Source organism: Carettochelys insculpta, chromosome 6 (genome assembly GCF_033958435.1).
Source record: "Carettochelys insculpta isolate YL-2023 chromosome 6, ASM3395843v1, whole genome shotgun sequence".
Classification (NCBI taxonomy): domain Eukaryota; kingdom Metazoa; phylum Chordata; order Testudines; family Carettochelyidae; genus Carettochelys; species Carettochelys insculpta.
The window spans coordinates 61,817,971-61,841,341 of NC_134142.1; the positions used below are offsets into that span (position 1 = coordinate 61,817,971).

Sequence of the window (23,371 nt, forward strand, 5' to 3'; positions counted from 1 at the left end):
TCCTGCGGAATCGGCCCCCTCCAGATTGTCTAACTTTGGGGGCTCCGGCCAGTCGGTCATGTCCACATCATTGGGGTAGTCCGGCGGTGGTAGCACAGTGGGCCCGAGGCGTTCCTGGGCCTGGGCCTGGGGGCTGCAGGTTTTAATGGGCCCCGAGCTCCGCCCTTGGCCCTTCTGGCTCTAGGCCCCGCCCTCTGAGAGGTGGGCCACTGGTGTTCTGGCTCCGGGCCCGCCCACCAGGGCCTCTGCGCAGCCTCCTCTGCCTCTGAGTCAGCAGGAGGCCTGCTGCAGGCCCTTCGGCTTGGCTGTGGGTGCTCCTGCAGGGCTGCTGCTGCCGTGGGACCCCCTCCCACGGCTAGAAGGCGAGCTACCGGGGGCCGGCCGGCCTTGGCTGCCTGAAGCCCCCGCAGGGCTGCCTTCCCCGCCCCGCCCTTCTGGGGTCAGCCTCCCTCCTGCCTCGGGCAGGCAGGCTCTATCTTTCTCCCCCGCCCTCCTCCACCTCTCCAGCTAGTTCTCTTAGGAACTGCTGAGTGGGTGGAGGGTGGGGGACTCTTGCCCCCTGCCCTACAGCAGGGGGGTCCCCCCCTTTTTCCATCTTTTGGGGGAGAAACTGCTGGCCCCCCATTTGGGCCCACCTTCCACCTAACAGCTGCTGCATCCTCACCACCTGGAGAAAGTAGGGGGCTCTCTCAAAGCGGCGGTTGGGTTCCCTCCACGGAGCCTCCCGAGGAGTGGCTTGGGGAGGGGTGAGTTTGGGCAGGGCCCCTCTCCACTGGGGCTCCAGAGGGGGGGCTGCATAGCCAGGGGTGGGGTGTTAGGGCGTGGCCCCTGCCCCACCCCTGCAGCCACTCCCTCCCCTACTGCCCCCCCCACACCCAGCTGCCGCTGGGGCCCCCTCCAATCAGCTGCCCCTTCCTTCTCCCCCTGTCATCTCGAGGCTCTGCAGCAGCTACTACGGGCCCACCCCTCAGGCGCACGTGGGCACACCCCTCCCCCCATTAACCCCCCCGTCCCCCCTAAGTTGGCTGTGCCTCCTCCTTCGCCCCCCCCACGTGCCCACGCCCCTTCCCCCCCCTTTTTTTGTTTACTTAAGCGCCTGAGCCCCCCACCCACACCCACCCACCCACACCCACAAACTTTGATTCCCTCCACATCCCAGTGCAGAAACAGGAGCCATCTTACCATCTTGTGCTGAGAGTTGTGGCCTTTTTTGTGTCTCCCTTTCCCTGACCTCACTCCCCTTGCCCTGCCCTTCCCCCATCTGACTGGGTCCTCAGCCCGGCCAGTAGGGGAGGGGCAGCCACGCCTCACCCTTTTCCTTCCCTTCCACTCTCCTCCCCCTCCCCTGCCCTTTCTTAAAGGCCCCCACCCCCAATAAACTTTCTCCTTCTTAGACCACCAATATGACCCCCACGCCCACTGGAGGGTCATCTGGTGACCCCTCCCTCCCTCTCCCCTCCACTGTCACCCCTCTTATCCCTGAAACAGCAGCCCACTCGTCCAGGGCTGCCCGGAACTCTGTTGCCATGTTGGCTGGGGGCACGGACGCAGGCTCCAGGGCTCCTACAGCCTCCGCCGCAGCGCCCCCTGGCAACCCAGCCCCAAACCCTCCCCCCCAAAAGGGCAGGAAGGGCCAGGGGAAAAGAAAGGGCAAGAGCCCCGCCCGGAAGGCCAAACCTCCCGTGGTGGGGACTCTCACCCCGGCTGCCCGAACACCTAGTGCAGCCTCCCCTTCTTCCCTCCCCCTGCTCCCTCCACCGCTCCTGGGGGCCCCAACACCTCGGCCCCCAGGTCGTATGCCCAGGCGGCAGCCACCGCCCTGCACCCTGCTCCTTCCGCCTCCGCCGGGACTACCATCCCTGACGGTCGCAGACCCTTCCCCGCGCTCACCGGGAGGCATGGAGTCTGCTGCCTCCTGGCGGCTGCCTCGCCCCACGTGGAGACCTACGTGCGGGCGTTGGCACGGGTGATGGGGCCCGCGGCCGTGGTGGCGGCCTCCCGGATTTTCGGGAAGATCGTTTTCTTCCTGGCTTCGGAGGCCGCCGCCCAGGAGGCGGTGGAGAGGGGCCTGGCGGTTGGGGGCGTGCATGTGCCCCTGGAGCCACTGGAAGACCTGGGCGTGTGGGTGGTCTTCTCTTCTGTCCCACCCTTCCTTCCCAACTCCGCCCTTCTGCCTTTCCTCACCGCCCTGGGCCGGCCTTTGACGGTCCTGAGTCCCCTCCCCCTAGGCTGTAAAGACCCCGCCCTACGGCACATGCTCTCCTTCCGCCGGCAGGCCCAGGTCCAACTGCCGCCAGCGGCAGCACAGGGTGGGGCGGCCCAGGAGGGGACTATACTGGTGCCCTATCAAGGGGCCCAGTACCGGGTCTTTTATACCCTGGGGGAGGCCCGGTGCTTTTTGTGCCGGGCGGCGGGGCACGTCCGGAGGGATTGCCCCCTGGCCCGACACGAAGGGGAGCCTGGGACCTCCTCCGACCCGGGGGGCGTCAGCCACGAGATTGGTGGCACCCCAACCGCGACAGGCCCTGGGACCGACCCTCCTCATCTCATCCCGGACGGATCCATCGCCACTTGGGCGTCGGAGGATGCCCGGCTGCATGGTGCCAGGCAAGAAGAAGCAGGCGCTGGTGCCCGAGTGGGCACAAGAGCCGGGCCTGCGGAGGAGAGGGAGGCAGGGCCGGCGGCAGGACTAGAAGAGGGCCCACCCCAGGGCGGGTTGCCCCTCCCCCTTGCCGCCCCGCCCCCCTCTTCCCTCCCTCCCTCCTCGTCGGCTCTGTCCCCTGGCCCCTCCTCCTCTACCGCCCAGCCCGCCTCCTCAGAGGGCTGGGTGCTGGTGGGGGGGAAACGGAAAAAAAGGAGTGTGCGCGTCCGGCACCCCACCCCGTCAGAGGATGGGGTGGAGGTGCCGCGCAAAGCACCAAAAAGAGCTGCTAGCCCCGACCCACCTGTTGAACCCCCGGCTACTGACCATCTGCCGGGGGTGATGGAGGCTGCCGCGGCGGCGGCTAACACAGATAACATCCCCTCTGCCCCGGAGCCAGAGCCCGAGGAGGCTGAGAAGGCCTTTTCTGTGCCCCTGCCCTCCCCCGACACCCCTCCGGCCGCCACCCAGACCGCTGCTGCGGGGCGTCCAGAGGAGGTGAGCCTCGGCCTCGCCCTCCTCTCGCAGGAGGTCGAGGCCCTAGGCCTCACCCCAGTGGCCCTGGACGTGGACGGCCTGCTACTGGAGGCCTGTGGGCCGTCCATCCACTCACCGCCACCCCCTCCACCCTCCCCCTTCCCATCTACCAGCGACCCCTTAACTACCACCTCCCTCTGCTTTGGGACGTCCCAGGTGGCGACCCCCCCCCTTAATTAGCGATGACTTCCCCATGGAAGTCAGCCAGCCCCCAGGCGTCCCAGGGGAAGCAGAGTTCTCCTTGTGCCCCACCTTTGGCCCCGGAACTAAAGACCCTGACACCCATTCCCCCGACCTGTTAGCACCTCCTGCTGAGCATGCCAGCACCTCGCCCTTCCCCCTCTCCCCCACCCCACCATCCGAGGAAACCCCCCCTCCCGAGACCCCCTCTGTCCATGACCCCGCCCCTGTTCCCGTGTTAGCCCCACCACTTGCCACCACCCCAATACCTTCTCCTAGCCAATGCCCTGCCCCAGAACCTGCAATCCTACCCCCTCCAGACCCTCCCCTTCCCCCTCTCCCTCCTTTTCCTCCTCTCCCTCACCCCCTGCCCCCTCTCCCTCCCCCTCATGACCCCTCCCTTCCCCTGATGTGTCCCATCCCCCCCGCCCCCACCCCTCCTCCTCCTACCTTCCCCTCGATCCTTGTCCACTCATACCCGCCCCCGAGGCCGTAATCCCTCGGGAGGCCCCCCTTATATCGCCCTCTCCCAGCACTTCTGGGGCTGCTCTTCCTCTGCCGCCCTCATCCCCCCTAAAACCAGACCCCAGTCCCCACCCCAATCTTTTCTCTGGCCGTGGGGCCCAAAGGAACACAAGGCCGACGGGTACTGGAGACCCCGAGGCCTCGGCACCCCATGCGCTAGTGGGAGAGATGCGCCAGTTCTTGGAGGACGTTCGTGGCTCCAAGAACAAGGTTGCTCTCGCCCTCCAGCGCTGGGGAGACTTTCATACCATCTTGGAATCCGTGAGGGCCCTTCTCAAGGAGGGCAAGGGGACCAGAAGGAGGGACGCCACGGCTTACCAACGGGCCCGCAGCTTCCGTGATGCCCTCGTCACCTTCGGGGTTGGTCACGGTTTGCTGCGTGGCCCCATGGGAACCGTCGGTGCTCCCTCTGGTGAGGATCCTCCCCAGCCCTCCAAATGGCGCCGATCATCTTTGCCACTCTAAATGCCAGGGGCTGCGGGTCAGGTCTCCGTAGGTGCCAAGTGCTCTCCTTCCTTTGGGAGTGGGGGTACTCGGTCACCTTCCTACAGGAGACCTACACTACCCCAGCCGCCGAAGCTAAGTGGCGGCTGGAGTGGGGAGACGGGGTCCACTTTAGTCACCTCTCGGCCCACCGGGCCGGGAAGGCGACCCTGTTCTTCCCAGACCTGCAGCCCGAGGTGCTGGGGAGCGTCGAGGTTGTGCCCGGCCGCCTGCTGTATCTCCGGGTGCGGGTGGAGGGGCTGCCTCTCCATCTCGTCAATGTCTATGCCCCGACACTCGGCCCGGAGAGAACACCCTTCTTCCGGCAGGCGGCAGCCTTCCTCGACACCATCGATCCTCGCGAGTGCCTGGTCCTCGGCGGGGATTTCAACTGCACCCTCGAGGAGCGGGACCGCACGGGGACCGAGCATTGCCAGGCTGCTGCGGACGTCCTCAGGGAGCTTCTCATCCATCGCTCCCTGGTGGATGTCTGGCACAGCCACCACCCGGACGAGGACGTTGGTTTTACCTACGTCCGAGTGGTGGGCCATAAATCCGTACACTCCTGGTTGGACCGCATTTACATCTCGTGGCACCATCTCTCCCGGGCCCATGTCTCCAGCGTGCGGCCGGCCCCCTCCTCGGACCACCACCTGGTGGCTGTGAAGGCTTCCTTCTCGCCGGGGAAGCGGGGGTCGGCCTACTGGCATTTCACTAACAGCCTGCTGGAGGACGTGGGCTTCGTGGCGTCCTTCCGGGAGTTCTGGCTGGCCTGGCGCGAGCAACAGCAAACCTTTCCCTCGGCACGGCGGTGGTGGGATCTGGGAAAGGTGCGTGCGCGGCTCTTCTGCCGTGACTATACTTGGGGGGCCAGCCGGCGGCGGGATGCGCTGATAGGGCAGCTGGAATGGGAGGTCCTTGGGCTGGAGAGGCGTTTAGCCGCCAGCCCCGGAGATCCATCCCTCTGCGGCACGTACCAGGAGAAGAGGGACGAGCTCAGGGCCCTCGACGCCCTTCGGGCACAGGGGGCCTTGGTGAGGTCGCGAATCCAACTCCTCCGGGAGATGGACCGCAGCTCCCGCTTCTTCTATGCCCTGGAGAAAAAGAGGGGTGCCAAAAAACACATCCTCTGCCTTCTTGCGGAGGATGGCACCCCTCTTACGGATCCGGTGGAGATGCGTGAGAGGGCTCGCGCCTTCTACGCCACCCTTTTCTCCCCGGATCCGACCGACGCTGACGCCTGCAGGGCGCTCTGGGACCAACTGCCGTCGGTCAGCACGGGCGACCGGGACCGGCTAGAGCTTCCTCTCACTCTGGCCGAGCTTTTGGAAGCCCTCCGTCTCATGCCCACCAATAAATCCCCGGGCATGGACGGGCCGACTGTGGAGTTTTATCGCGTGTTTTGGGACGTCCTCGGCCCAGACCTGCTCAGTGTCTGGGCCAAGGCCTTGCAAAATGGGGTCCTTCCCCTGTCGTGCAGGCGTGCTGTCCTCACCCTGCTGCCCAAGAAGGGGGACCCCCGCGACCTCAGGAACCTGGCGTCCCATCTCGCTCCTCAGCATGGACTACAAGATCATTGCTAAAGCCATCTCCCGTCACTTGGGGTCCGTGCTGCAGGACGTGGTCCACCCCGACCAGACCTACACCGTCCCGGGCCGTACCATCCTCCACAACCTGTCCCTGGTCCGGGATCTCCTAGAGCTTGGGTGTAGGGACGGCCTGTCGTTCGCCCTCCTGTCCTTGGACCAGGAGAAGGCGTTCGACAGGGTGGACCACAGGTATCTCCTGGGCACCCTGCAGGCCTTCGGCTTCGGACCCCGCTTTGTCGGGTTTCTCTGGGTGCTGTACGCTGCCTCGGAGTGCATGGTCAAGCTCAACTGGACCCTGACCGCTCCGGTCAGCTTCGGACGGGGAGTACGACAAGGCTGCCTGCTCTCAGGACACCTCTACGCCCTGGCCATCGAGCCCTTCCTCTGTCTCCTTCGTCGGAGGTTGACAGGGTTGGTGCTTCCAGAGGCAGGGCTGCGACTGGTCCTGTCAGCGTACGCCGACGACGTGCTCCTCGTAGTTCAGGACCCAGGAGACCTGGCGCGACTGGAGGCTTGCCAAGCTATCTACTCGGTGGCCTCCTCCGCCCGGGTCAACTGGATCAAGATCTCTGGCCTGGTGGTCGGGACTGGATGGCAGACGATCCGCCTCCCACCCGTGCTTCAGGCCATCCGGTGGAGCACGAGTCCGCTGTCCTATCTGGGCGTCTTTCTATCCGCCACACATCCCTCTCCACCGGAAAACTGGCAGGGCTTAGAGGGCAGGGTTGCTGAGCGGCTGTGGAGGTGGGCAGGGCTGCTCCAGTGTCTCTCCCTACGAGGGAGAGCACTGGTGCTGAACCAACTAGTCCTGTCCATGCTCTGGTACCGCCTCAGCACCCTGGTCCCACCCCCAAAGTTCCTGGACCAGCTCCAGAGGTTAATCCTGGAGTTTTTCTGGCCAGGACTGCACTGAGTCCCTGCAGGGGCACTCCACCTTCCCCTGGAGGACGGGGGACAGGGCCTGACTTGCATACGCACTCAGGTCCATGTCTTCCGCCTCCGGGCCCTGCAGGGACTCCTCAATACCAACACCAACAGTGCAGGTAGTCTGGCATGGAGTACATTGGCGCACGCTTTCCTCCGCCGTTACCGAGGGCTCCGATACGACCGCCAGCTCCTTTATTTATCCTGGAGAGACCGTCCGCGAGGCCTCTTGGAGCTGCCAGCCTTCTACCAGGACCTCCTCCGCACTTGGCGGCTGCTCGCAGCCTCCAGGTACTTAGGGGCCACCGCGGGGGAAGACCTCCTCGCGGAGCCCCTGCTACACAACCCCCACCTTCGTGTGCAGGTGGCGGAGTCTCCCGAGGTGCGCCGGAGGTTGGTCCTAGGTGGAATTACCAGGGTCGGAGACCTCCTGGACTACGACCGGGGGGACTGGACGGAGGCCCCGGCACTCGCCCAGTGCATGGGACTCTCCAACCTACGCTCCCCATGTCGCGTACTTGAGGAGGTGAAGGCCGCCCTGCCGCCCACTGCTCATGTTTACCTCAGTCGGGTCCTGCGAGAGGGTGCACCCCGCACCCCGCCCCCCTCTCACTCCTAGCCCTCCGGACCTCTCCGTGGGCCCCCGGCTTCGCGATCCTGCCCGCCCCCTCCCCACCACCACCTCAGCCAGCTGCATACCTTGCAGCCGGTCCCCTTCCGAACTGCGCCCAGACATCTTCTGTACGCTCTCGTGCTTCACACGCTCCACTTGCCCACCCTCGTGTCCCGCCCCGAACACAAATGGCGGGACCTCTTGCCACCGTCGGAGGGTGGGGAGCCCCGGTGGGCCAGCCTTTACTCCACCTTGGTTCCGCGGCCCGACGGGGATATCAGCTGGAGAATTCTCCATGGAGCGGTGAGCACGGGCGTGTACCTGGCGCGGTTCACCCCCATCCCAGACACCTGCACCTTCTGCGGCATGAGGGAGAACCTGGCGCACATCTACGTCGAGTGCGCCAGGCTGCAGCCCCTCTTCCGGCTCCTCCAGAACCTCCTCTTGAGGTTCTGGCTGCACTTTTCCCCGCACCTCCTCATCCTGTCACACCCAATCCGCGGCCCCACAAAGTCGCGGGACCTCCTCGTCAGCCTCCTCCTGGCCATGGCCAAAATGGCCATCTACAAGACCAGGGAGAGGAGGCTGGCAGAGGGGACGACCTGCGACTGTGGGGCCTACTTCCGTTCCTCCCTTCGCTCACGAATCCGAGCGGAGTTCCTCTGGGCGGTGTCCACCAACTCCCTGGACACCTTCGAGGAGTGGTGGGCGCTGTCCGGGGTCCTCTGCTCGGTATCCCCTTCCGGCTCCCTTATTTTAAACCTTTGACCCTCACTCCCGTCCCTGTTTTTTTCCTTTGTTGTCCCCCGCATCTATTTGGTGACTGGGTCTTTTTAGTGGGCCCCCCCTCTCTGTGAGAGGGGCCTTTTAGCCGTGGGCAGGCTATGCCTGCCCACCTTCCCCCCCCAGTATCTCCAATATGGGCAGGAGGCCACACCGGCTCACTACAGTGTGCTAAAGCCAGGGTTGAGAGTGCAATCTTTCAGGGGGCTGTTTAGGGATCTGGGACAAATAGATTAAAAAATAAAAAAAATAAAAAGGGGATGGTGCTTGATCCTGCCAAGAGGGCAGGAGACTGGACTTGATGACCTCTTGAGGTCCCTTCCAGCTCTATGAGTGTGTGTGTGTGTGTGTGTGTGTGTGACATTTCCTTTTATAAACAGTGCTGTTTATGAGGCGAATGTGCTGATTTGGTGTTCTATGGTTGCTTTCCTCTAGTGTTCTTGTAATGTATAGTCTAAGGGATTCATGCATGTATTCTTTTTGATAGAGCTGAATGGATCCACTTCATAGGATGATTCCAAGGCCTGGTGTGCATTACAGTTAAATGGACATAAATCACCTAGTGGCCACCTATCGGCGCACGTGACTTTATACTCTCATCCATCAACTGCCAACGTAAGAGCTCTGTTATGGCTATGGGTGGTACTACCTCTGTGAATGGTTGTGAGCTGTGAGTCCTGTACTGTGGTCACTGAAGAGTGAATGTGGACACTGCCTGAGCTATGCTGAGCCCCCCAAGTCTTCCAGCAACTGTCCCGTGATACCCAGCAATGACTGCGCTGTCAGAAATATGAACTTCTCTATTCTGGGGTCATGGAGATCAGAAGCCACCCGCCTAGTTTGAAACCACTATGCAGCAGCAGGGGAACGCTTATCTGTGGGGGGTGCTAAAAGCCAGTCCACTTAAACCTGTTTCCCCCACCTTTTCTGCTGGGGAAGTGGGTGTGGGGCCAGGATACAGCCTGAGGCTGGCAGCCAGTCTCTGGGCACAGGGCTAGTAACCAAAACAATGAGCATGGGCATAGGGATAGCAGTTGGCACCTGGGTAAGGGTGGTTTCTGGGATGCTGGGCACAGGGCAGAAGCCACTGGGATGGGAGTGTGGGGCCAGCAGAGCTGCCCTGGCTAAACTATGCGGCTGCTGCTGCACCGCTGAACTCCTAGTTCCAGGGGCTAAGCCTTAGACCTGGTGTAGGGACACAGTTATGCTGAACGACAATGAAGAGGCAGCAGAAGGGTCTCTCCCTGCTCAGTGAGAGCAGTAAGAGCTGAACTCACAAGCAGCTGGACTATGGTGTGAAACCTCCGAACATGGCATTGCCAAAGTGGCGGCAAATGGCTAGCAGGGCTAGCAGCAGCAGGGATCATTGCAGCAGAGGAGATAACAGGAGCAGTGAAGCAGTAGTGGAGGTGAAGGCAGCAGTAGAGGCTTTGTTCGACCCCCTCCCCCTCCACACCTTTCAGGTGGCCCCAACTGAACACCCCTCCCCGGACTCAGCTTTCCCTGACACAGGACACACAGCTCTGAGTGGAGTGGCATGAAGGTAAGGGGAGTGGTGTGTAAAGGAATACTGCAAGTTGGGAAACTGAAGTAAAGGACACTGCCCCCACCTTACTGTGTGCATAAGACAGGTGGGTTTGTTTGCTTATGGGTAGGTGCTGTTTAATCACATTTATGGTGTTTTTTCCAAAGTGATGCTGGGTTCCCTGTCTGTAAAAGTTTTCTTTTGTTACACACGGACTTGGTGCTTGTGAATAGGGAAGTGCTGGGGAGGGGTTAGTTAGTTTTCCAGGTTAGCAGGGTAGTGGCTTAAGCCAGTGCTGCACTGCATTGTTCAGAGGGACCCTAGCTATTGAGAGCAGACCTGGCTGCTTCTGACTCCACCCGGCAGAAGGGCTAGGTGTGCAATTGCCCCATTGCATTGGCTACGTGTTCTAAATGTGCTGCTGCTGGGAGCAGGTGGGAGGAGCTGAGTCTCTGGGCATGTAAGGAGAAAAGGGTGTGCGGGCACAGTTAGGGACCCATTGTAGAAATGGCAACTTCTACACAAAGACTGCATGTGGGATGCAGGCGGAGGGGTGGGCCAGAGACCAGCAGCGACGCACTGTGAAAGCCAAGGAGCTCTGCCAGGCCTACCACAAGGCCAGGGAGACCAGCAATTAACACTGAGTTGCAGACCACTGCTTTCAAAACAAGCTGCACGCCACGCTTGGCAGAGACGCCACCAGCATCCCACAGAGCACTGTGATTGCCTCCGAGGAGCCCAAGACACAGACCCAAAGCATGAAAAGTGAGGTGGCGCAGGAAGAGTAGGGGGAAAAACGACAGCAGTGGTGTCCAGCTTTGACAGAAGCCAGGAGCTTTTTGAGAGTCCTTCGCAGGCTTATCCAGTCCTGCCAATAGAAAGCAGACAAGCCCGATGCAGGGGAAGGCATCTCAGGTATGTGTGTACATGCAGTCTCCCTAAACAATGTTTCAGGGTGAAGATAGCACCTGGTCCATCCTCAGGTGAGCATGCTGTAGGCCTGACCCATCGTAGTAATTGCACAAGCTTTATTTTATAGCTTTTCATGTACTTTTTATAGATTTTGTTTTGTAAGATTTGTTTTATGGCAACTACTATGAGGTAATATAAGTAAGAAACTGTTTATAGAACAAACTGATTTTCTTTTAACTCTGTAAGTCTGAAAGAAATCCTGCCTCTTCCTTTGTAAGAGAAATTGTGTTCTCTAATATGAACTGTCCTTTGCGGAAGGGGAAATGTCTGATAAGAGATAATATATGCCAGCACCTGATGGTCACAACAATTAACAAGGAAGTGTGAATTCAGGCATGAGTTAAATTCAGGAAGGACAACTTGACTTAGGGTATGTCTATACTTACTATGCGTTTGATATGCTATGATTGATCCTCCGGAGTTCAATTTTTGCAGCGTCTATGAAAACTCAGCAAAATCAATCTCTCTGACCTTGGCCATCGACCTTGCTACTCCACGCTGTCGCATGGAGTAAGGGATGTTGGCACTAGCCCAAAGAGCCCCAATCTATGCTAGGGAACAAAGTCTATCCTAGCTAGAATTGCACATCTGGGATCAACTTTGTTCCCTGCTGTAGACCAGACCTCATCTGACTTAAACCATTGTACTCCAAGGCTGTGTCTACGCTTGCATTCCTCTTTCAAAAGAGGTATGCAAATGAGGGAAACTGAAAATGCAAATGAGGTGCAGAGTTGCATATCTGGAACCTCATTTGCATATTCTTTTTTCGAAAGAAGAAAACCAGTGTAGACACTGCTCTTTCGAAAGTAAATCCCATCTGCGAAAGAATCCTTCTTCCCATAAAATAAGGGAAGAAGGGGTCTTTCAAAGATGGGGTTTACTTTTGAAAGAGCAGTGTCTGCACTGGTTTTCTTCTTTCGAAAGAAGCTCTTTTGAAAGAAGAATATGCAAATGAGGTGCCCGATATGCAAATATGGACCTCATGTGCATTTTCAATTGCCCTCATTTGCATGGCTCTTTCAAAAGAGAGATGCAAGTGTAGACACAGCCCTAGTGGAGCATAGATCTTCTACAAGTCTTCTCCATTTCACTCTCTCTCAGGAGAAAACTTCTAGCTGACTCCAGGAGCACCCTGTTGTTGTCCTTCAATCTGTTCCTCCTTCTCTGCTTATAATACTCCCCAAGCAGATGAACTGCTCCACATCTTCGAGGTCATCCCTTCCCCGTATGATGGTGGTGTTGTCAGACTGGTTGATACTCATTGTCTTTGCCTTACGGCACAGAGTAGATGATTTTGATGCAAAGGCTGAGATCTGTGAATGAGATAAACCAGCTACAGTCATTCTCAGGATATTCATCAAAGTACTGATGGAGCAAAACAATGGAAGCAGCCTTGAGGTAAAAACACAAATTAAGAATTGCATGACTCCACAAAAACCCATAGATTAAAGTCAGGGGTTCCAATTATGAAAGTAGGATGTGTAGCCATGAAGCCTTGCCTTAGTCCTGTGAAGAAAATGTAGAGCATTGGAACCCAGCTCCTTCTTCCTGCCCAGACTAATTGGCCACTAGGCTGACATGGACACCAATAAGACTAGTAACTATGACACCAGATGCAGAACTTTGTGTGTGTGTGTGTGTGTGTGTGCGCGCGCGCGTGTGTGTGAATGCCTATGCTGATTTCTATGCTGTATTTGCAATAAACATGGCATTTTGCCTTTTCTCCCTGAGAAAGGTCCCGGGTGTTTCTTATAAACATAACAAGGACAAAGGTGTCTATTTCTTTTTGTTTTACTCACATGCGAAGACACAGTGATACAACAAACAGAGGTAGGGTTATTAGCTGTTCCCTGTAGCACTAGGCAGGCTGGGTGTCATATGCAGCTTTTGATGTATGCACATAGTGATGTCCTTTGTATCCTCCTGCGAGAGCTTGTTGATACTTTCATAAGGGCTGTCTTCACTCCTCTCCCAAAAGTTTCTAGGGCTGGCTGCATGATTTCTTCTTCTTCAGAGGGTCATTTTCGCAGGCTGCTCCATGATGGCTTTGGTGGCCTCATCACAGTAAACAGGTTAATGTCCGATGGGCTTGGAAGCTTTGGGAACTGTGCTGTCCGGGCCTTTATCTCCCTCAGGAGTGATCTATCAGCTCAAATCACCACTGCCTGTGGTGCCAAAGGGTGCCAGTGTTCAGTGCCAATGCCCTGTATGTCTACCCATGGAAATAGGGGCTGAAAAAGTTATTGGTTTATGCACAGTTCCTCCTCTTTTACTGCCCTCTCCTTTTCCCTGGTGGTGGCGTGCAGGAGAAAGAAGCAGACTAGTGGGAACGTTCACTGAAATGCTGGAAACCAGCTCTGCCTTGGACTATGAACAAAAGGCCCGGAGTCTGGTAGAAAGCCTGGAAAAGGATAGATTGACTATGAGGAAGGCCCAGAAGTTCCAGCCGAAGAAGGAGAGGGTGATGAACCAGGACAAAATGGCGTTCCCAGGAAGTAAACCCAAATGCTGTAGAATCCTGTTGACCTACAGATCCAACAGAGCTTGTGTCAAGTAGAGAACTACACTTCAGCAGCTCCCTGCAGCCCAACATTCTACATGGCATTACAGGCCACATTCCCTCCCCTGAGACTCCACACAGGAGAACAATAAATAAAACCTCTGCTTTCTGTACACCAACTGTGGCGCTCAGAGGGGAATCTGGGGTTTGGAGAACATCACAGGCATAGCTGCAAGGTTTCATCCTCCCTTTCAAGGTAAAAAAAAGCAGTCAAGTAGCACTTTAAAGACTAACAAAATAATTTATTAGGTGAGCTTTTGTGGGCCAGACCCACTTCTTCAGACCATAGCCAGACTGGAACAGACTCAATATTTAAGGCACAGAGAACCAAAAACAGTAATCAAGGTTGACAAATTAGAAAAAAAATGATCAAGGTGAGCAATATTCAAATTCAACACATTAGCATGTGGTTTGAACCTGGATGTGAATTTTCTGGGTCATTATAGGGGCTCTTTTGCATACTTGGCTTAATCTAATTCTTGACTCCCCCCCCCCGTCCCTCTGCTCTCTGATTTGCTCACCTTGATCATTTTTTTTCTGATTTGTCAACCTTCATAAGTATTTTTGGTTCTCTGTGCCTTAAATATTGAGTCTGTTCTGGTCTGGCTATGGTCTGAAGAAGTGGGTCTGTCCCACGAAAGCTCATCACCTAATAAATTATTTTGTTAGTCTTTAAAGTGCTACTTGACTGCTTTTTTGTTTTGATAGTATATAGACTAGGATGGATTTCTCTCTGTTACTCTTCTCTTTCAAGGTGCTTGGGCTTGCAGGCAGTGGGAGGGGTACTGCTATTTTGCAGTGGGGAATATTAGGGTTAGGCACTCCCATACACTGAGTGGTCCCTCCTATCTTGAGTCATGGTGGTGCGGTGTGGGGTGTGCTGTTTTGTAGTAGGATGGGGGAACGCCCCACCCAACCCCCACCAGTGCACTGTCCTAACTTTTGCCCGGCTCCCATCTCAAAACAGCAGAATGGGTTTCAGGAAGGCAGACTTTAGTAAACTCAGAGAGTTGGTAGGTAAGTTCCCACTGGAACTAAGACTAAGATGAAAAAACAGTTGATGATAGTTGGCAGTTTTTGAAAGCGACATCATTAGTGGCCCAAGAGCAAGCTATTCCACTGTGTTGCACGGGTGTGGTGAGAGACCACCTTGGCTTAACCAGGGGATCTTATACATATCACATAGAACTGGAAGGGACCTTGAATGGTTGAGTCCAATCCCCTCCCCACACGGCAGGACCTATCACCATTCCTGACCTGCCCCAGACACTTGAAAGGACCCCTCAAAGATTGAGTGCACAACCTTTGGTTTACAAGGCCAATTCTCTAACTACTGTGTTATCCCTTCCATTAGCCTGGGATAGCTCAGTGGTTTGTCCATTGGCCTGCTAAACCCACAGTTGTGAGCTCCATCCTTGAAGGGGAGCTGAGGTGAAGAGTTATTGTGTTTTTTTGTTTTTTTAAAATCTGTTAGGGATGGTGCTAGGTCCTACTGGGAGCGCAGGGGACTGGACTCAATGACCTCTGATGGTCCCGGCCAGTTCTGTGAGACAGGAATATCTCCATATAATCATAGTCTGTTCTGTGTCAGGATGATGCCCAAATTTATGCATGATTTGTTCGAAAAGGGTGTCTTCCTTTACAAATCCTAATTTATGTTCCTGATCCTCTTTTCTTTCCCTGGTATCTTTCCTCTGAAACATTTTGACTTAATCCAGTGATATAACAGACGACACAAACACAAGCAGACAAACACACCCCACCTCGCAGGGGGAGTAGAAGATGCTAAGCTTCTGCTCCTAATTCTTGGGACTCTACAGACAAGGGTGTTACACCAATGTATATCACGAATGGCTGTGTTTAACCCATCCCTGGACAGCCCAGTAAAGGGATCCTAAAACATTCCTGTTGCCTCGGGATGCTATGGCCGAGGGTGTATATACCTGTAAATTTTTACAAATACAACACAAATACCCTCACCCTGGTGAGGGGGAGGCAAGACCTCTAATCCAGCTTCCTGGACCTGGAACTCTATGGCCAGGGGTGCATGTACCTAGGTTGACCAATCATGTATATTCTTTTTTTGTACTGCAGTTTTTCCTTAGCCAATTAGTCAACAAGTCTGGCCTGATGTCTCCCCCTTTTGCAATTCTCCACCAAAATGTTAGGCTTAAAAGAAGCACACAGGAATCTTTTTTTAGAGAGCTAAGGCACCATGCCACATTTATTAAACAATATAGGCAAAGCAGCATATGCTTTCAGACACACACACATACACACCCATTCTGCTGATGTTAACTACCAGTTTGTTGCACACCCAGGTAGATTAGGAATGGGGGCATTGAGACAAGTTTTTGCGGCCGGACTGGTGTCCCATGTTGTAACAGGACAGAACCCAAAGACTAAGATGAGACGCCCCATTCTTTATAGAGTTTTTCCCTTATACAAATCCACGTGTTTTGCTTTATCAGGCCTTAATCACTGAGCCTTTCAAACAGCACTCAGTGTTTCCATCAGTCCTTCTGGGTGCAACCTCATCTGGGTGTTGCCTTGCATGCTGATGACCTGAAGGTGTTGGCCTCTTGAGAAAGGTCTGATCCACTCTTCATCAAAAAGGGTTATCTGCCTCCAACTTTGAGGTAATCAGCTCACCTAATAAATTATTTTGTTAGTCTTTCAAGTGCTACTTGACTGCTTTTTTGTTTTGATAGTATATAGACTAACACGGCTCCTTCTCTGTTGCCTTGTTTTGGTTTGCTCCCAGTCCTGGTCTCCACCTCTGATACTTTAGGTACTGAAGGTTCTTCCATAGCCTTTCTTTCTCTCTCTCTCTCTCACACACACACACACACACCCATAGGATAAAACTCTAAAGTAGGCCATGATATTTGCTAAGAATCACAACATATTTACATAATGGTACATGTTGGTATTGAAGGGTACAGCCTACTTAGGGAGGATAGACAGGGAAGAAAGGGGGGAGGTGTTGCCTTATATATTAAAAATGTACACACTTGGACTGAGGTGGAGATGGACATAGGAGATGGAAGTGTTGAGAGTCTCTGGGCTAGACTAAGTGGGGTAAAAAACAAGTGTGACGTCCTGCTAGGAGTCTACTACAGGCCACCTACCCAGGTGGAAGAGGTGGATGAGGCTTTTTTTAAACAACTAACGAAGTCCTTCAGGGCCCTGGATTTGGTGGTGATGGGGGACTTCAATTATCCAGGTATACGTTGGTAAACTAATACAGCAGGGCGCAGACTATCCAGTAAGTTCTTGGATTGCATTGGAGACAATTTTTTCTCCAAGTGGTTGAAAAAGCTACCGGGGGGAAGCTTTAACAGGTTTGATTTTAAGAAATAGGGAAGAATTGGCAGAGAACTTGAAAGTGGAGGGCAGCTTGGGTAAAAGTGATCATGAAATCATAGAGTTCACAGTTCTAAAGAAGGGAAGAAGGGAAAACAGCAAAATAGGGACAATGGATTTCAGGAGGGCAGATTTTGGTAAACTCAGAGAGCTGGTAGGTAAGGTCCCATGGGAAGCAAAACTGAGAGCAAAACAAAGAAGGAGAGTTGGCAGTTTTTCAACAGGACATTATTAAGGGCCCAAAAGCAAGCTATCCCACTGCATAGGAAAGATAGAAAATATGGCAAAAGACTACCTTGGCTTAACCAGGAGATCTTACATGATCTCAAAATAAAAAAGGAATCATACGAAAAATGGAAACAAGGACAAATTACAAAGGATGAATATAGGCAAACAACACAAGAATGCAGGAGCAAGATTAGAAAGACTAAGGTGCAAAATGAGCTCAAACTAGTACAGGCACAAAGGGAAACAAGAAGGCTTTTTATAAATATATTATAAACAAGAGGAAGACCAGGGACAGTGCAGGGCCATTGCTCAGTGAGGAGGGAGAAACAGTAACAGGGAACTTGGAAATGGTAGAGATGGTTAATGACTTCTTTGTTTCAGTCTTCACTGAGAAGTCTGATGAAAGAATGCCCAACATAGTGAATGCTAGTGGGAAAGGGGTAGGGTTAGAAGTTGAAATAAAAAAAAGAACAAGTTAAAAATCACTTAGAAAAAGTAGATGTCTGCAAGTCACCAGGGCCTTATGAAATGCACCCTAGAATACTCAAGGAGCCGATAGAGGAGATATCTGAGCCTTTAACTATCATCTTTGGAAAATTGTGGGAGACAGGAGAGATTCCGGAAGACTGGAAAAGGTCAAATGTAGTTCCCATCTATAAAGAGGGAATAAGAATAACCCAGGAAACTACAGGCCAATCAGCTTAACTTCTGTGCCAGGAAAGATAATGGAGCAGGTAAAGAAATCATCTGCAAGCACTTGGAAGGTGGTAAGGTGACAGGGAACAGCCTGCATGGATTTGTAAAGAACAAATCATGTCAAACCAATCTGATAGCTTTCTTTGATAGGATAACGAGTCTTGTGGATAGGGGAGAAGCAGTAGATGTGGTATACCTAGACTTTAGTAAAGCATTTGATACAGTCTCATATGATATTCTTATTAAAAAAAGCTAGGCAAATACAATTTAGATGAGGCTACTATAAGGTGGATGCATAACTGGCTGGATAACCATACTTAGAGAATAGTTCTTCATGGTTCTCACTCCTGCTGGAAAAGTATAACAAATGGGGTTCCACAGGGGTCTGTTTTAGGACTGGTTCTGTTCAATATCTTCATCAATGATTTAGATATTGGCATACAAAGTATGCTTATTATGTTTGCAGATGATACCAAGCTGGGAGGGTTGCAACTACTTTGGAGGATAGGGTCATAATTCAAAATGATCTGAATAAATTGGAGAAGTGGTCTGAAGTAAACAGGATGAAGTTTAATAAGGACAAATGCAAAGTTCTCCACTTGGGAAGGAACAATCAGTTTCACACATACAGAATGGGGACAGACTGTCTAGGAATGACTACAGCAAAAAGGAATTTAGGGGTTATAGTGGACCACAGGCTAAATATGAGTCAACAGTGTGATGCTGTTGCAAAAAAAGCAAACATGATTCTGGGATGCGTTAAAAGGTGTGTTATGAACAAGGCATGAGAAGTCATTCTTCCGCTCTACTCTGCACTAGTTAGGCCTCAGCTGGAGTATTGTGTCCAGTTCTGGGCACCGCAGGTCAAGAGAGATGTGACGAAATTAGAGAGGGTCCAGAAAAGAGTAACAAGAATGATTGAAGGTCTAGAAAATGTGACCTATGAAGAAAGGCTGAAAGAATTTGGCTTGCTTAGTTTGGAAAAGAGAAGATAGAGGGGCAACATGATAGCGGTTTTTCAGGTATCTGAAAGGGTGTCATAAGGAAGAGGGAGAAAACTTGTTCTTTTTGGCCTCAGGCTAGAACAAGAGGCAATGGACTTAAATTGCAGCAAGGGAGGTTTAGGCTGGACATTAGGAAAAAATTCCTAACTCTCAGGGTGGTCAAACAGTGGAATAAATTGCCAAGGGAGGTTGTAGAATCTCCATCACTGGAGATATTTAAGAACAGGTTCGATAGATGTCTATCAGGGATGGTTTAGACAGTACTTGGTCCTGCCATTGGGGCAGGGGGCTGGACTTGATGGCCTCTCGAGGTCCCTTCCAGTCCTAGTATTCTATGATTCTATGATAATTGCAGCAAGGCAAGAACAAAGAATGTGTATTGTAACAGAGAATGTATAGCAAAGCTTGTTACGATTTAACGTATTACACAGTGAACAGGATAATAAAGAATGTATATGTTACCGAGCAGGAAGTCTTAACAGTCTGTTATAACAAAAATCTACAAAACATTATCTATTATATGTCTACATTGCTGCAGTGGGACAGCTGTCCATGGTGCAACTCACTTCTCTTTAAAAAAACAAGTAATCCTGGTGAATATGGGATGAGCCGAAGCAAGCAGCCAAGAATGCATGCACACGTGTGACACATGGGCTACGTCTACACGTGCACCCAACTTCGAAATAGCTTATTTCGATGTTGCGACATCGAAATAGGCTATTTCGATGAATAACGTCTACACGTCCTCCAGGGCTGGCAACGTCGATGTTCAACTTCGACGTTGCTCAGCCCAACATCGAAATAGGCACAGCGAGGGAACGTCTACACGCCAAAGTAGCACACATCGAAATAAGGGAGCCAGGCACAGCTGCAGACAGGGTCACGGGGCGGACTCAACAGCAAGTCGCTCCCTTAAAGGGCCCCTCCCAGACACACTTTCATTAAACAGTGCAAGATACACAGAGCCAACAACTAGTTGCAGACCCTGTATATGCAGCACGGACCCCCAGCTGCAGCAGCAGCAGCCAGAAGCCCTGGGCTAAGGGCTGCTGCCCACGGTGACCACAGAGCCCCGCAAGGGCTGGAGAGAGAGTATCTCTCAACCCCCCAGCTGATGGCCGCCATGGAGGACCCCGCTATTTCGATGTTGCGGGACGCGGATCGTCTACACGTCCCTACTTCGATGTTGAACGTCGAAGTAGGGCGCTATTCCCATCCGCTCATGGGGTTAGCGACTTCGACGTCTCGCCGCCTAACGTCGATTTCAACTTCGAAATAGCGCCCAACACGTGTAGACGTGACGGGCGCTATTTCGAAGTTACTGCCGCTACTTCGAAGTAGCGTGCACGTGTAGACGCAGCCATGAATTGCAGCAGCCGTACCCTGACTGACTTGTATTGACCACAGTTTGTAGTGTAGACAGGGCCAAAGACTCTCTTAGGTGTATGCGGGACTTTCCAGCACTTCATGGACGACACCACAAGGCTATGTCTAAACTGCAGGCTTCTGTTGGGAGACTGGAGGTCTCTAGGCAGAAGTCTGCCTTGCTGGGAGCATTCTGTCGACATCCCTGTCTTCTTTGTTCCACAGGGAAGAAGGTTCTTCTTGGCAAAGGGGGTTTTCCTGACGTTTGGTCCCACTGGGACAGGCCAAATGTCGTGAAAGCCTCTTCCGAGAAAACTGCCAGCAAGAGATATGCAAATGCATTGTGCAATCTTTTGCTGACAGTTCTTGGCAATCTAGGCACAGCCCAAGTGTGAGGGAGCCTGAACCCAGATTCACTAGGGTAGGTAAGCCTGAGCCATCTGCAGGGGACGTTGGACCTGGCACATCATCTCAGGAGGTGTTTTTGTCATAGAAAAATATATAACCTGTATAAAATACATTGGTTAGAATACATAGCTGCTCTGCAGCATGTTCCTGCATTTCACTGACTCTCTGACTGATTATATTCACTGTAGCAAGTGATTTTTTTTTGTAGTGAAAGTCCTATAATAATAAATTGTGTCTTTGTCTTGTAGTTAGGAAGATAGCTTTCCTGCAGAAAGGCCACAGACTTCTCCTTCCTGTGGAAAGATGGCGTACAAGGTGCTCCAGAAGGCATTTGTTTTCCTTGTCCTAATTTTCATTGTTGGAATTTTTCTTTTGGGGATGTTCTACAGCTGGCAAACAAAAATGATGAGTGAGTAAAGTATTTATCAGTAGAAGGATTTTGTGGTTTTGGAACAGAGGCTATTTTTTTAAACGAGTGTAGGAAAAACCTGAAGCACGCTGAAGGTGCAATCATGAATATGTAGTACAAATAATACTATAAAACATCTGAGGGGGTTGGCCTGAGACACTTTTACTTATCTGGTATGTGTAAGGAAGAGAGAGACACAAAAAGCCACAGTGACCACTGAAGTCAAGTGTGTGAAGATGCATGTTAATTCTGAACTGCAGTGTTAGTCGCTTGGGGGTTTAATTTGGGCTCTGCAAAGAATTCTTCAAAAGTACTTAATACTGATGGTTGATTGTCCTTTTCTGCACACCTGTTCTTTTCCAGATCCTAAGGAGGATTGGCTGATGAGTCAAGTCTGTCGCAAAGACATGCTGAACTCCACTTGCCTAATGAACAACCTCTCTCATTCACAAAACAAACTGACACATGATATCGCAAGACAGATCTTTGTGGAGCATAACCACAAGTTCATCTACTGTGAGGTGCCCAAGGTAGGCTGCTCCAATTGGAAGAAAATCATCCTTCTCCTCACAATGAACCTGAACAGAAAGGTAGATGATGTACAACACAGCCGCATCCACCTTACACCACTGATAAAGCGGTTGAGTTCTTACCATTCTGACTACCAACAGAAATTGCTGACCAGTTACACTAAAGTGATGTTCACCCGAGATCCCCTGGAACGGTTGGTTTCAGCTTACAGAGACAAGATGCTGCACTCTGAGCCCTATTATAGTATCACTGTGGCAAATCAGATCAAGGGCATGTTCAGAAAAAACAAAAATTCAACTGAAAAGGTGACTTTCCCAGAGTTTGTTAATTTTATTCTGACACAAAAACCAGAACATTTGGACATTCACTGGAAACCCATGTTTCTACTCTGTGATCCTTGCAACATTCAGTATGACATCATGGGGAAGTTTGAGACCTTGGCACAAGATTCTGAACATGTTCTCAGGGCCATTGGAGCCCCAGAGGATATGCACTATCCTAAATTTAAGATGTTTGTCTCAGAGAAACGTACTAATGATGATATTACCCTGGAGTATCTCAGAAAGCTGAGCTCGGAGCAAATTCAAAAGATCAAGAAGGTGTACCAGATGGATTTTGCATTGTTCAACTATCCTCATGATTTGAAAATGAACTTTTCCTAAGACTGATACTGTATGAAGAAGGCCATTTTTATTCGTACAAAAACCTGTCAGGATAATATCAGGATATATCTAGGGACAGGGGACTTCAAGTGGTTTTCTATGCCCGTACCCTGCATTTGGAGCTATGGATGTATAGGCCACATGGCGGAGAATATAAAAGAGAGCTGGATCACACCTCTGTCATCTTGAACCATGCTTCTCACATCTGGAGTAACTTTTCTAAAAATGGAAGCTTTGGATATATTGAATATGAGCAAATCCTTAAGAGGGACGTTTCAAAACAAAAGCTGTTTGGGAGAAAACTCAGCAGGGCCAGACTCTCAGGATCTCCACTTCAGGAGGTTTTGTAGCAAGCAGAAACTTTGCAGGGGACAGGCATACAGGGACAACAAACTTAAGTCTTGCTCTTCTGTTTTAAAAACATAATCTGCTATCATTTACCAATACACATTCCAGCAAGCCCTTCACCATGCATTCACCGAGTGTGTGTCAGTCACTGACCCCCAAATCTTTCCCCAGGAAAGTTACATGGAAACCAAGACTATGCCCCTGAAATATTTTTTAGCTTTGGTGAATCAGCATATTTCACTGAAATTTCATTGAGGTAAAAATGTTCTGAGCAGCTCTAGCTTCTTGTAGCTGTCCGTTAGCTCATGGTTTCCACGTTTGTCTAATAAACTCACTTCTGGCCCGATGAAGTAGGTTAAAGAAATAGAAACTTTCGGTCCATCTATGTGTCTCTCAGCAATGGCCTGTTTTACCTTGTCATTGTAGAAAGGTATTGGCGGCATTTTTTTAAAACTGCTTTGCTTCCCATTGTCAAAACGTAGCAGTTGAAAACTGATACTTATCATTAAAGGTCTCTTGTGTTTACTATCATTGCTGTGCAGGATTGTGTAGTTTACTGGACAGGACATTTAAAGTGATGATTTGCTTAATGGACTGGCCTATTTACTGATCTCTCCTGGTGAACAGGAGACAGAAACCACAATGCATCTACATGCGTAGAAATGAAGGGAAGCCACGTTCACTCTTTTCCTTTCTGGAGGGTGTGTGACAGAGACTGATATTTTTAACTTATGACAGAGGATTGGAAGGGCCACTTTTCCATGAAGCTGGGCTCACAGGTAGGCATGTGGGCATAACTCATTGCTACACCGAGCATGCATGGGGTAGTCTGATGAACAAGTATGTGTGGAGAATACTGCTGAAAGGGGCAGAATTAAGTTCAAGGCGTACAGCCTGGTATGCATGGTATTTTTAGTGATGAGGCTTGTGGCTGAAGAAGCAGAATAAATGGCCTCTTAGGTGGTTTAACTTGTCATTTACTTGCTTTTGGGGATCTGAGTCAGATACGTAATTTGTATACC

The 23,371-nt window shown here is 52.2% G+C and overlaps 1 protein-coding gene across 1 annotated transcript; it reads left to right on the forward strand.

The window, feature by feature from the left end:
* The first annotated feature begins 20,702 nt into the window (after positions 1–20,702).
* Positions 20,703–22,001, forward strand: LOC142014687 (carbohydrate sulfotransferase 8-like). Its single transcript, XM_074997657.1, has 2 exons — positions 20,703–20,808; positions 21,172–22,001. The coding sequence occupies exons 1-2, from the start codon at positions 20,703–20,705 to the stop codon at positions 21,999–22,001; spliced, it is 936 nt and encodes a 311-aa protein (XP_074853758.1).
* Positions 22,002–23,371: the final 1,370 nt, after the last annotated feature.

Excerpts from the sequence above, each read along its gene's own strand:
- LOC142014687 (XM_074997657.1), top strand. The coding sequence starts at position 20,703 with ATGGCGTACAAGGTGCTCCAGAAGGCATTTGTTTTCCTTGTCCTAATT. Across the intron at positions 20,809-21,171 it reads CTGGCAAACAAAAATGATGA|ATCCTAAGGAGGATTGGCTG; the intron begins GTGAGTAAAGTA and ends GTTCTTTTCCAG.